Here is a 13,292-nt window from a genome sequence, read left to right on the forward strand (position 1 = left end):
AGAGGTTCTAGAACATCGTGATGTATAGTTGATAACCAACTTGAGAGGTTCTAGAACATCGTGATGTATAGTTGATAACCAACTTGAGAGGTTCTAGAACATCGTGATGTATAGTTGATAACCAACTTGAGAGGTTCTAGAACATCGTGATGTATAGTTGATAACCAACTTGAGAGGTTCTAGAACAGTGTGATGGTTATTGTTGATGACCAACTTGAGAGGTTCTAGAACAGTGTCATGGTTATTGCTGATGACCAACTTGAGATGTTCTAGAACAGTGTCATGCTTATTGCTGATGACCAACTTGAGAGGTTCTAGAACAGTGTCATGGTTATTGTTGATGACCAACTTGAGAGGTTCTAGAACAGTGTCATGGTTATTGCTGATGACAAACTTGAGAGGTTCTAGAACAGTGTCATGGTTATTGCTGATGACCAACTTGAGAGATCTAGAGGCATTTAGGGAGCAAACCTCTTTTTGTGTATGTAAGGGAGTTTCTAGCTGGATTAATTGGCTCAAGGAGATCCACTGAGTATGGGCAGCCGTATTCTGTGGACTGGATTCCTGGACTAAATAAATGGGAGAAAGTGAACTAAATACTAGCCTTCATAGCTCTCTGCTTTCTGACGGTGGATGCCAAGGACCAGCTGCTTCACACACCTGCTGCCATGGCTTCATTGCTGTGACAGACTGTAGTCTCTGTGAGCTCAAATGGCTCTTTCTTCCTTAAATAACTTTTACCATTAATTTTGTCACACAATAAGTAAAGTAACATGTATCAACAAAATGACAAAAATGTGGAAGTTTCTTTTTTAAAAATAAAGATAAAGTAGAAACACTGCTAAAACTCCAGCAAAAGTAAGAGAGGAGAAAGCAGTAAAGGGGGTGCTGTCGTGGCTTCCTTTGGGGTCCTATAAAGTTCGAGTCTCCTAGGTGGACTCCAAAAAGGGATGATCAGTTGAATTTGTATCACCTTTTCTGTTCTACGGCTTATGCTGGTGCCTAGCCTGCATGTGTGTCAGGTGTCTTCCAGGGCTGTCTTCACATTAGTGTCTTTCCTTCCTTGTGTACCAAGAGATTCTGCTAGTCATATTAGCCATGCATTTTTGGCCTGTCTAGGTTCACATCCAAAAGATGCCTCTGTTTGTACACTCTTGTGTGGCTAGTGCTCTAGACAGGATACCCCCATCCTGTTTTCAGACCCTCAGGTAGTGGAAAAAGTAAACACAGCATTGAGTTATATACAGGTGGGCCTGTCTCTGTCTTTCCTGCTAGAGAGATGGGGCTGTAGATGTCGGGTAGTCCCCTGGAGTTGCAGAGTTCTATTTCTACATAAGTGAACCTCATGACAGATAAATTGATCTATCCCTGGGTGTTGACCCACTATTGGCTTCAGACTTGTGTTTATCAGACCTCAAAGTTCTCAAATGAGGAGGTTGGCTCCTCAGCACTAAGGAGGGCACTGCATCCCCTTGTGCACGTCACTTCCTGACGCAAGCCTCCTGCCACCTGCGTCTTAGTGTGTGGCCTTCTGCTTTCTGAAGCTGCCTTCTGGATCTGTCTTCATGTTGGGGCTGTATGGTTGACTTCAGGCTCTCTGATGTGATCATCCCTGTTTTCAGACCCTCAGGGTAGCTCAATTTTAAACTTCAAAATTGTGTCTAACCATAGACCTTTGAGCCAAAGAATGGAGCACACAATGAAATCCCCCACCACTGCTGACTTGACCCAGTAGAGGAAGTCATTCAGTCTCATGGAAAAATAGCAACTGACTCTGAGTTTTTTGAGAACTGTGGGCTTGACTGTGGGTGGGATTGTCAGCCTCTTCTCATTAGAGCTACTGTGCTTGGGCCTTAGATGAAATTTCTGCATCCCCACTCCACGTAGCAGGGCCACTGTACTGGAGCTGTGGAGGTGGGGGTGGGGATGGGGGGCAGGGTGTTGCTGAGTCACAGCTCCTTTCAGGAAGTCCTGTTCACCACCTTTCTGGTCTCTTAGCAATTTGTTTTAGAATATTTTTAACTGATTTATTTACTTACTTTGTGCATGCGTGTGTGTGTGTGTGTACAAGAACACGCATATATGTGCATGTGTTGAGTTTGGAATGGGTTCTCTCACCAAACTCAAGTTACCAGGTTGGCCCTCAGGCATTTTTATCTTACCAACCAGTAGAGACAGAATCGCATGGCTTAATCAATTTTTACCCATGACTAGCTAGATTTGGAAAGTGTACAAAAGTAAAAGCTACACAAGTTTTACACAAACAGAAGACAGCACATTTCAACCTATGAGAGTCGATTCTCAACCCTTCCGGAATAGCCGTGGAAAGCCCCTCTCCCATTTGTGTGACTTCCTGCAGTCTTTGACTAGAAAACGCTTTTGGCTCTCAACATTTTCTCCCCTCATATTGTACCTAGCACACAAAGGCACTTCGGACTGTCATTTTACCAAGTGTGAAAAATGCACTTTCTTCCCTTGCAGGGAGCGGGATCCACAAAGCGTAACCTTCATGGCTCTGTTCTTTCTTTGGTTTTGCAGCTTGAGAAATGGCGTGTAACATACCCGACCAAAGACAGCGGACTATGTCAACAACAGGAAACACTCTGTATGAAGTTCTTGGTCTGCAGAAGGGAGCTTCATGTGAAGAAATTAAGAAAAGCTACAGGTATATGGAAGTTCAATGGGGAAAGGTCCTGTGCTACTGTTGGTAGTTTCTGGTGACTGGCAAGTTGTACCAAATTAAAGACATGAGCTTCTTGCCAAGGCCCAGTGTCTGAATTTCGGACTCATGTTTCCTGTTGTGTAACATCAACAGCTCATTATAGACAGGCAAAGCAGTGATTGTTGAAAGAACACTGTGTGATGGCCAGTCTGAGGAAAGCATAGTTAGACTCTAGCCTGGGGGAGTCTGTCATCATGGAAGAAGGAAGGGCATCTAGGGTTAAACCCTGTGACATGACGTCACTACATCTGGTAGAAAGGCTTGTCACAAATGCTATACTGTCACTTACACTGTTGAGGCCTTTAGTTTTGACATTTTCATAGTTGACTTGTCTCTAATAGCTACTGTAGGGAAAAAACTGAAATATCATTTTACTTAAATTTCTAAGGAATAAAAATACATATGAAGTATAAAATCACTGATTTTAAACTATCAAAAATGAAGATAATGTGCACCTATAATTTTACCTTAAAATAATTTTCATGGAGAGTTTGTATCCTTCATTCCTTCCTGTCTAGATAAGACAGTAAAAGATGAAATTGAACTTGTCCACAGTTTCCACTCATCTTTCTTCCTCCTAATTCCTGTAATGAAAATGTCTTGGTGTTATTAAATATCCTGTTTTCATGCCTGTTACCTACAGGTATTCCCAACTTCTCTAGTCATTTTGCAAGCTATTATTTAGGAGGAAGTTCTTTTAGTTTCCCTCTATGGTTAACATCTTGTATATAAGTCACAATATTTATTTCCTGTTGTTTTCTAATTGGGGAATAAATTTATTCTCTTATAAGACAAAAAAGAAGCAAAATGTAATAATTTTAATTAATGTCTTCTTGGTTTTACCTTGGACTGGTTTTTATGGAATTTAAACAATTTGAAATAGACAAATTATTAGTAATTTGTTATGTCTTTGTCATACTTGTCTTGGCTAAAAAGCCTCTCTTGAATATTTCAAAAATATCAGCTCTAGCCACAATTAACATAAAATATCTTTGGGTGACACTAACCAAAGAAGTGAAAGAACTGTACGAAAAGAACTTTAGTCTCTGAAAAAAATTTTTTTTTCCAGAAAATGGAAAGATTGCCCATGTTCTTGGATAGGTAGGATCAACATAGTAAAAATGGCAATCCTACTAAAATCAATCTACAGATTCAACGCAATCCCCATCAAAATCCCAAACAATTTTTCACAGACCTTGAAAGAACAATACTTGACTTCATGTCCTGTACAATAAAGGAACTTCCGGAGGCATTGCCATCCCTGACATCAAATTCTATTATAGAGCTACAGTAATGAAACCAGCTTGGTATTGACATAAAAACAAACAGGCTGACCAATGGAATTGAATTGAAGACCCTGGTATTGATCCACACACCTATGAACAATGATTTTTGATGAGCTAAAATTATACAATGGGTTAAAGAAAGCATCTAAGCATCTTTAACAAATTGTGCTGGCATAACTGGATGGCAACATGTAAAAAAATGCAAATAGATCCATATCTATCCCCAAGCACAAAACTTAAGTCCAAATGGATCAAAGACCTCAACATAAATCCAGTCATGCTGAACCTCACTGAAGAGAAAGTAGGAAGTAGCCTTGAATGCATGGGCACAGGAGACCACTTCCTAAATATAACCCTAGTAGCACAGACACTGAGAGCAACAATTAATAAACGGGGCCTTCTGAAACTGAGAAGCTTCTGTAAGGCACAGTCAATAAGACAAAACGACAGCCTACTGAATGGGAAAAGATCTTGAACTGATCTCCAAAATATATAAAGAACTCAAGAAACTAGACATAAAATTACCAAATAAGCCAATTAAAAAACGGGGTACAAATCTAAACAGAAGAATTGCAAATGGCCAAGAGACACTTAAGCAAATGCTCAATATCCTTAGCCATCAGGGAAATGCAAATCAAAATGACTCTGAGATACCATCTTACAGCTGTCAGAATGGCTAAACTCAAGAACACCAATGATCTCTGTGAATCTGAGGTCAGCCTGGTCTACAGAGCGAGTTCTAGGACTGGCTGCATAGCTACTGAGAAACCCCATCTCAAAAAAATCAAACAAAAACAAAAACAAAACAAAACAAAACAAAAAAACTAAAAAACAAAAACCACCATATGGTAACATATGCTGGAGATGATGTAGAGTAAGGGGAACATTTCTCTATTGCTGGTGGGAGTGCAAACTTGTACAGCCTCTTTGGAAATCAGTATGGCGGTTTTTCAGAAAATTGGCAATCAGTCTACCTCAGGACCCAACAATACCAATCTTGGGCATATACCTAAAGGATGTACACTCGTAACACAAGGACATTTGCTCAACTGTGTTCATAGCAGCATTGCTTGTAACAGCCAGAACCTGGAAACAACCTAAATGCCCCTCATCTGAAGAATGGATAAAGAAAATGTGGTACATTTACACAATGGAGTACTACTCAGCATTAAAAAAACAATGACATCTTAAAATTTGCATGCAAATGAATGGGACTAGAAAAAAAAACATCCTGAGTGAGGTAACCCAGACCAAGATCTACAAACATGGTATGAACTCACTCATAAGTAGGTATTAGACATAAAGCAAAGGATAACCAGCCTACAGTCCACAACCCCAGAGAAGTTAGGTAACAAAGAGAACACTAAGAAATTTACATGGATCACCCTGGGAAGGGGAAATATACAAATTTTATGCCCAAATCTGTGAAGTCCCCACAATAGCCTACAAGGAAACTAAGTCCCGTATGTAAAAGCGAAGAGCATTTATTTTAATCAAGTTTGCAAACTCATCAGTCTCTCCATGTCCAACATATTGGAATAACCGGAGAGTCCCGAGCTTAATTAGAATTGGGTTTTTATAGTAGTAAAGTTGGGGGTGAGGGGTCTCTGAAGTTCAGGACCCCTGATTGGCTGACATTTGTCTAGGGGTGTCCTGGTGAGGTGCGCTGGCAGGTGATCCTATCTACAGTGTTTGGAATGTTAGGTATTCCCTTTGAATGGTCTGTTCTTGGGTAGGGGTCGGGTAATCTCAGCTTGTGGTTCTTTCCTGCTACCAGGTATTGCTTCAGGGTAAACTACTGAGACTCAGGCCTCTTATTAAATTTATTGAAAGCCAAGTTCTACTCTGGCAGGTGATAATGGTTGGAAATAAATAACTTCCTTTGGGTGACCTGTTCATACTTAGTTTATCATGGCTGGCCCCAACAACAACAACAACAACGCCTGAGAAAATCAGGAGAGTGGGTAGAAGAGAAGGTAAAAGGGGAAGAGGAAGGGAGAAGGAGATGGAGGAGGAGAACATGAGAGGGAATGGGGAGAAGGACAGTGAGGGGGTGAAAGGAAAGAGATATCCTGATTGAGGGAGTCATTATGGGGCTCTGGAGAAACAGCACTAGGGAAATTCCCAGGAATCCACAAGGATGACCCCAGCTAAGACTCTAAGCAATAGTGCAGACGGTGCCTAAACGGGCACTAAAATTCTTAATGAAAAATTTAGAAAATTAAAAATATCAGCTCCTTTCTCCCTTTAGCACGTTTACGGCTTTGCTCTGACATTAAATCTTTGATCCTTCAGGCCTTATTTTGGTATGAGGAACGAGGCAGCATTCCAGACTTGGTTTTACCAAATCACTAGCCCACCAATATTTATTGACTTCTCCAATTTCACCACTAATGAGGCCTCCTTTGGCCTTGAGCTTCACCACGTGGTGCACTATGGGAGCTTACGTAGTGATGGTCCTTCAGACGGCTATTTGGATCCAGTTTTATGAAGATGGAAGACTAAGACCAATGCAGATCTTCTAAAGCATATTTTTCTTGATGTGCTAGGGACAGGGACGTCTTTACTGTTTGGTTTGGCACCGGAGCTTCAGACTTGTGCTGGCACAGCCACAACCGATGAATGGCATTATTGGAACGTCACCAGATCTCTGGTTTGTGAGATGCTGGGGTCGGAAATCAGAGCAATTGCATTTTAGGTTTAATAACCACACAAATGAGGAGTTAAGAAGCTACATCAAACTTCCTTTCCATTCTTAAAGCTCAATTTACAAATGTGACTTTTAATTGCCTTTATTAATTTTGGAAGCTGAGATTTCAGGTCCTATTTTCATTAAGGCATTAATTATGCCGAGATGCTTGCAAGCTTAGTAATCACAGCATAAAGCCTTTTCATGTAATCAGTGTCTTGCCATTAATTTGGTTTTAATGTCAAACAAATATTATTTTTCAGCTGATTAGGGTACTAGCATGCTGCCCGGAGCGTCTACTTCTATCTAAATTCGACATTTGTATTCTGCAAGCTATTCAAAATGTAGGAGCAGGCTGCAAATCCACTGAGAGTATTATTCTTATATTCAGAGATGTGGGTTGAAGCGGTGACAACACAGGGAAATTAAAGGCCAGTGAAATGTAATAAAATTACCAACTGTTGATCCATATGCTGCTTGACCTCCAGTATAATCTTTGGTTGCCCTCTTGAGAACAAAATAAGCTAGGGAGTTTCTTCTTTTACCTTTATTCTTATTTTTGAATAGATATTAATATATCCACTGAGTTAAAATAAAAGCATACATGTTATCTCCTCAGGGGAAACAATATTATTAATTCCTTGCACACCTTTCTAAGGAGACATCATGACTATGTGAGCACATAGAGCTTCCAGACTGGGCAAAATGGAGCAGAATTACCTCTTCCTGCCCTTCCTGATACTCTTGGCGGCGATTCTTGAGACTGATCCAAGAGACAACTATAGAGAACCCTGACAGCTAGAAGGGGTGAACTGGCTGCTGACCTCAGGAACAAGGGAATAGCACAGCCACAGAGCATCCTGTGACTCTTCCACTCCTTGCCCACCAGAAAATAACCTAGACAGGGTGTTTTCTGAGTTCCCACCTCTCCTTCCAGCAGAATAAACCCAGGTGACCTTAATCTTTCCCCCACCTGAACACTTCACCCAATAACCTGAGCCAAGCCCTTGCTAGATAGAAAGATTGTCTATTAAAAGTCTCTTGACATAAGGCTAGGGACGCACTTTCAGGTCTGGAGCCTGAGACTCCTTCTTCCACTGAAGACTCCACTTGACAGAGGACAAGTGGAATTAGGAGGAAGCAAGACAAGAGCACTTTTGTCAGAAGAGGTTCCCTTCTCCCACCTAAAAGTATCAGCTTAAAGGAAGCCACTCCTCTCAGCTTCCCAGGTACTATAAAGAAGGATGCCAAAAGGCTCATGGGAGGCCGGAGAGATGACTCAGCAGTTAAGAGCATTGCGTACTCTTTCAGAAGACCTAGGTTCGGTTTCCAGAGGTCATATGGGCACTCACAACTGTCTGTAACTCTAGTTCCAGGGGATCCAGCTCTCTCTTCTGGCCTCAGCCCCATGCCAGACATACATCTTGTACACAGACATACAGGTACATGCATATACATAAACATATATATACACCCATGCACTAAAATAATAAAAATTTAAAAGAAGAAAGGCTTATTAGAGACAAACTAGTAAATCAAAATAGCACCATAAAGGCTCTAAAAATTAGATTCTTGCCGGGCGGTGGTGGCGCACGCCTTTAATCCCAGCACTCGGGAGGCAGAGGCAGGCGGATCTACAGAGCTAGTTCCAGGACAGGCTCCAAAACCACAGAGAAACCCTGTCTCGAAAAACCGCAAAAAAAAAAATAGCACCATAAAGGCTCTAAAAATTAGATTCTTGTTGGAATCATCTGCAAAGGTAAACTGAGACCTACATGTTGAATCTAAGCAAGTTATGGAACCCAAATTCTCCTAAAGTTACAGTCACAATATCCAGATATGATTTAAATCACCTATCATAAAAAGAATTAAGAAAGTCATAACTTAAATGAGAAAGGTCTTCTCCTGACTCCCATCCTGACAGGAGACAGATACCTAAAGCCATAGGGCTGTGCAGAAGGACTTAACCACAAGCTACAAATGGATTCATACAACTGAGAAGTAACAGAAGCATTGCTAACGGGTTGAGCTGGGCAACAGTGAGAAAGACTCAAAACAGAAGCCCTGGATTTGAGGATGGAGCAGTAACATTTACCCAGGGGGAACAACCGAGAGAAATGAATTGAAAACAACCAAGTTTTAGGGATCTGTGGCTCAGTAAGAGGAGTCTCGGGTGGAAAGGAGAGAAAGGATGGACTCAAGGAGTGTTTGAGGAATTGAGGGCTGAATCTCAGGCAAAAGACATCTGGACGAACTTGTCACTAGGCGTGCTGTAAAACAGCATTTGAGCTTCTCGAAAAGGGAACCCTATTGCCCCAGAAAGTGAGGGAGGGGTGGAAGAAATAAAAAATCTTCATTTCCATTTTCTTCCTAGTTATTGTGTGTTCTGATCCCAAATCCCCAGAATGAGGATTCAAAGAACCCAGATAAACCACTTGCTTATTCAGTCCTGGTTGTTTCTGGTTAGGTATCTAAAGTTAAAGCCTCCCCTCTGTCATAAACCAGGCTGCCAATAAACAAGGACACGGGATCTCATTCTGTGGAGAGAAGAAGGAGAAATGTCCCCTAAGAGAGGTGCACAAAATTAGGAAGGGAAAATCTTGACACATTGGTCCATTATTCCTTTAGAGAATTACAAGTAGCTGCTTCGAAGACCTTCATAGTCTCTCCCATACCTGTGGAAAAATCCATCTCAGGTCTGTAAAACGTCTTTCCTTTTAATTTCTGAAATTCAGTCCTTCGTTTAGCAGCTGACCTCGTATAGTTCCCTACGACCTCAAAGGCAGGTGAGAAGGTGGCAAGAGGGAGGCTTTTACCGGGTCCCTCTGTCAGTCACTTAAGCTCTTGCCTTGCCGAGATTTTGTGGAAAGAAATGAGACCATTTTCTTCAAAGTAAGCGAAGCCCTTTTGTGTAAACGCACAATGGCAGTACCAGGTCCCATTGTAACTGAGCGAATGTCGCCACCATCCTTCCCAGGCTGAAATTAGCCTGCCATTTGGTGCGGCTGCTCAGAGTCCATTCATCCCCCTAGCACAAGGTGAATGTTCAGTCTGCATCTGAAGTGACATGTCGCAGGAAATAAAACCCATGGTGTCTCTTCTGTCATCCTCGGTAAGGAATAAACTGTCTTTATTTAAAAGCACTGCGAACTTTTATAATTCCAAAGACTTAGGTATTCAAAGGTCATTTAATCCAATTCAATCTTTTTACTAAGGGGCAAAATCGTTTCATCCTTACCAGTGTTTGCAGGAGATGAGCACGATCTTATTCCACTGCATAGATGTCCTACCTGCTACTTACTGTATTGTTGGAAGGAGGCTCTGTTCAAATGGTGGTGCCCCCGGAATGTCAAAGATAATCTATCTTCCCCTCATTTGTTCTAACTTTAGCTTGTTTTGCCTTCTCAACTTAGTTTCCCTGAGTCAAGAGAGTTCTTAGGAAGTTCCTGAATGAAGCTAGTGAAAGTGGAGAGAGATGTTAGTAAAATGTGGGGTGGCTGGACAGCTGGGTATTTAACAGGGACTTGAAATGAGAGACTCAGGGATTTTGAAGAGACCATCTCAACTAACTCAAGAACCTGAGGTGCAGCTTCTACCGCCTAAGTTATTCTTGGGGGTCCCTTCTGAGAAGTGTACAGAACCAAAGAACCAGGTCATTCTCATCAGTGGTATCCTCCAGCCAAGTTTCCACCCTGCCAGCGACACCACTTTGTCAGTGGTTCCGTGGGTGTGTCTGTGGCCACTGTCACATCTGACCCTGGCTCTGGTCTGCCACCGCAGCTCCACTGTCAGCTGGACACAGCTGCCCCACATCTGTGTGCATCACCCATGCACGGCAGGCAGTGGTGTTGCTTCCTGACAGCTCCCGGGGCTTCAGGTCCTCCATTGATGTCTGGCCCAGAAGTCTAACCTAATATTGAGACCTGAGTCACTAATCCCTGGTGGTGGCCTGTGACACCGGGACATATGGAGCTGAGTATAGGGACTGACTTCCTCCCCTTCTCTTATGTCCTGTTGAGCTCCCTAAGTGTCCGTGCTCCTTTTCCAGAGGACCTAGATGGGTTCTCAAGGATGAGCCAGAGACTAGGAGCTGGGCTGTTCTGTCCAGAATCCCAGTCCTCTCTGACATATGAACCTGTGCTCCTAGGTCAAAGTCATCATGCCTTGTTCTTTCTTTTAGATGGATTCTTTCCAGACGATTTCAGTCCCAGGCCGTGCTCACTCTGACGGGCGTCTTCAAGGCTGTCCCGCTGATTCTCCATGTACTCATTTGAAGGGAGCCCTGGTGTTGACTTAGAGTTCTTTTTCAAAGGCCACTGCCCTGACTTTCCAAACATGACCTGATATGTCAGATTTCCAGCAGTGAGTGACGAAAATATATGCAATGATTCAAAGATGTCATCCACCCATAGTTCTACAGCAAGACTAACTAAAATAGTTTGAACTGGGTAAACCTGCCAAATTTATCACATTAATGCTGCATTACTGATACTCAAAATGCATTGCTTTTTGAGATGAGAGTCCTTCTTTTCATTGACAACAATTAGCATGTAAGCATCCTAACTCCAAAGCTATTGGACTGTGGTTCTCTACCTCACAAACAGGAGAGCCAACGGAGCACTCAGAAGTCACGAGTCAGTCTAGAGTCTCTGACAAGAGCAACAGCTGCCCACAAGCAAGTTTTGTTCATTATCCAACGAAACTCACTGAACACCAACTACATGCTGGACTCTGGTCAAGATACTGAGAAAACAGCAGTAAACCGGATGAATCCAATGCTTGCCTCATGCAGCCTGAATTCTGGGACAGCTCAGTAATAAACAAGGGAGACGTGCAGTATAAGAGATGTCAATCACCGTGGAGCAAAGCCAGGCGTGGCAGGAAGCGGGAGTGCTAGGCATAACCTGGCAAATGCCTATGCTCTTCCAAGTGTCCTGCACGGATTTTCACACTAAAGTCTTCTAAGTGTGAAGTAGTGGTTAAGAGTACAAAGTATAAAGTTACAGAAGCCAGGACTTAAACTCTTTTTCTCAGCCTCATTTTTTGACTACTTTGGGATGGCTCCTGAGAATCCAATAAGATGCTAAATGCTAAGTGTTTCACCAGGTCTGAGAGAGAGTCAGATATGGACCTGTTGAACAGCATCATCAGGCTCTGCCAGGACAAGGTGCAAGGCGACTCTCCTAGGAGCATACATGCTATCGTATTTTCAAATGTTTAGATTCCACTGAGTACATTAAAAGGTTGGGGACTGGTAAGGATGGTCCAGAGGCTGAGAACACAAGCTTCTCTTGCAGAGGATCCCAGGTTCAGTTCCCCACAGCCACATAGTGGCTTACAATGACCCACAACTCCAGTTCCAGAGTATCTGACACTCTCTTCTGATCTCCATGGATACCGGGCCTGCATGTGGTACAGATACATACATGCAGGCAAAACACTCACACATAATCTTTAAAAGATTGCTACAGTTGCTAAGGGTATAACTCCATGGTGGAGCACTTACCTAATAAGCGCAGGATTCCAGTTTGAACCCCCAAACCAAAACAAACAAACAAACAAATAACTAAATATTACAGCTATTTTATTTTAGCATGCTAGTGCTTATAGAATTGTGAAAGTCATAGTCTTTGCATGTTTAACCTTCACCTTTTTATACTAAATTAAAAATAACGAGCTTCTTGAATTTATTTTAAGGAATTACCAAGCAAAAAAAAAAGTTAGAACTCAATCGAAGAAGTTAGAGAAAGAAAGAAAAAGCAAAAAGAAGAAGGAAAGAGAGACACAGCAGACTAGACCGCTCCCAAATGGCTCTGAGGTGCCTAGCAGGTCTCCTTTCCTGTAAGGCAGAGCTCTTCCTAAACACCCCAACACTTGCTATCTTGTTCCACCAGGCACCTGGTCCACTTTCTCTTTTCTGCATCTCCCACCCCATCAACTTTCTTAAGGACAGACAGTGCTTCTCTCAGTGTGCTCCCAGCCCCATCCCGGTGCTAACATTCGCTAGATGAGAAACTGAAGTGATCAGCAAGTATATTTTGATTGTGTGGCTCTGCCTGCTCTCTCCTTGATTGTGTTTTTATTTTCGGCTCTTCAGAACTGTTTCTCAAATGCTATACTTAATCGTCTTGCTGGATGAGGAGTAGTCAACTAACCCAGCACACGTAGATGGGGCAGACAGACAAGGAGAGGCTATGTCTTCTGTTTGGCACACAGTGAGAAGTAGATATGGGATGAAAGAAAGGACACCAAGTCAGTTTAGAGAACCTAAATTTAAGTATCCAGAATCTCAATGTGTTGATACAGTTGCTCACACCTGTACTAGTCCTACTGTTTGGCAGCAGGAGTTAGGAAGGACGTGAATTCAAGGGCAGCCTAAATTACATAGTAATTTCCAGACCCTGTCTCAAACAACAGCAACAAAATCTTGTATGTTATATAAATGTTAATTTAAAATGTTTAGATAGTGTGTGTGTGTGTGTGTGTGTGTGTGTGTGTGTGTGTGTCTGTACTGTGTGCATGCAGGGGATTGTGGCGCTCAGCAAAAGGGCACTGGATCTCTTGAAAGTTAAGTTGGTGGTAGTGAACCATCAAA

The 13,292-nt window shown here is 42.3% G+C and overlaps 1 protein-coding gene across 1 annotated transcript in view; it reads left to right on the forward strand.

The window, feature by feature from the left end:
• The first annotated feature begins 2,546 nt into the window (after positions 1 to 2,546).
• The window catches only part of Dnajc5b (DnaJ heat shock protein family (Hsp40) member C5 beta), a 45,434-nt gene continuing 34,688 nt past the window's right edge, over positions 2,547 to 13,292 (forward strand). The window contains exon 1 of the mRNA XM_075974639.1: positions 2,547 to 2,665. Within this exon, the coding sequence (XP_075830754.1) occupies positions 2,547 to 2,665 (119 nt within the window). The remainder of the gene's footprint in view (positions 2,666 to 13,292) is intronic.

Source organism: Microtus pennsylvanicus, chromosome 5 (genome assembly GCF_037038515.1).
Source record: "Microtus pennsylvanicus isolate mMicPen1 chromosome 5, mMicPen1.hap1, whole genome shotgun sequence".
Taxonomy (NCBI): Eukaryota; Metazoa; Chordata; class Mammalia; order Rodentia; family Cricetidae; genus Microtus; species Microtus pennsylvanicus.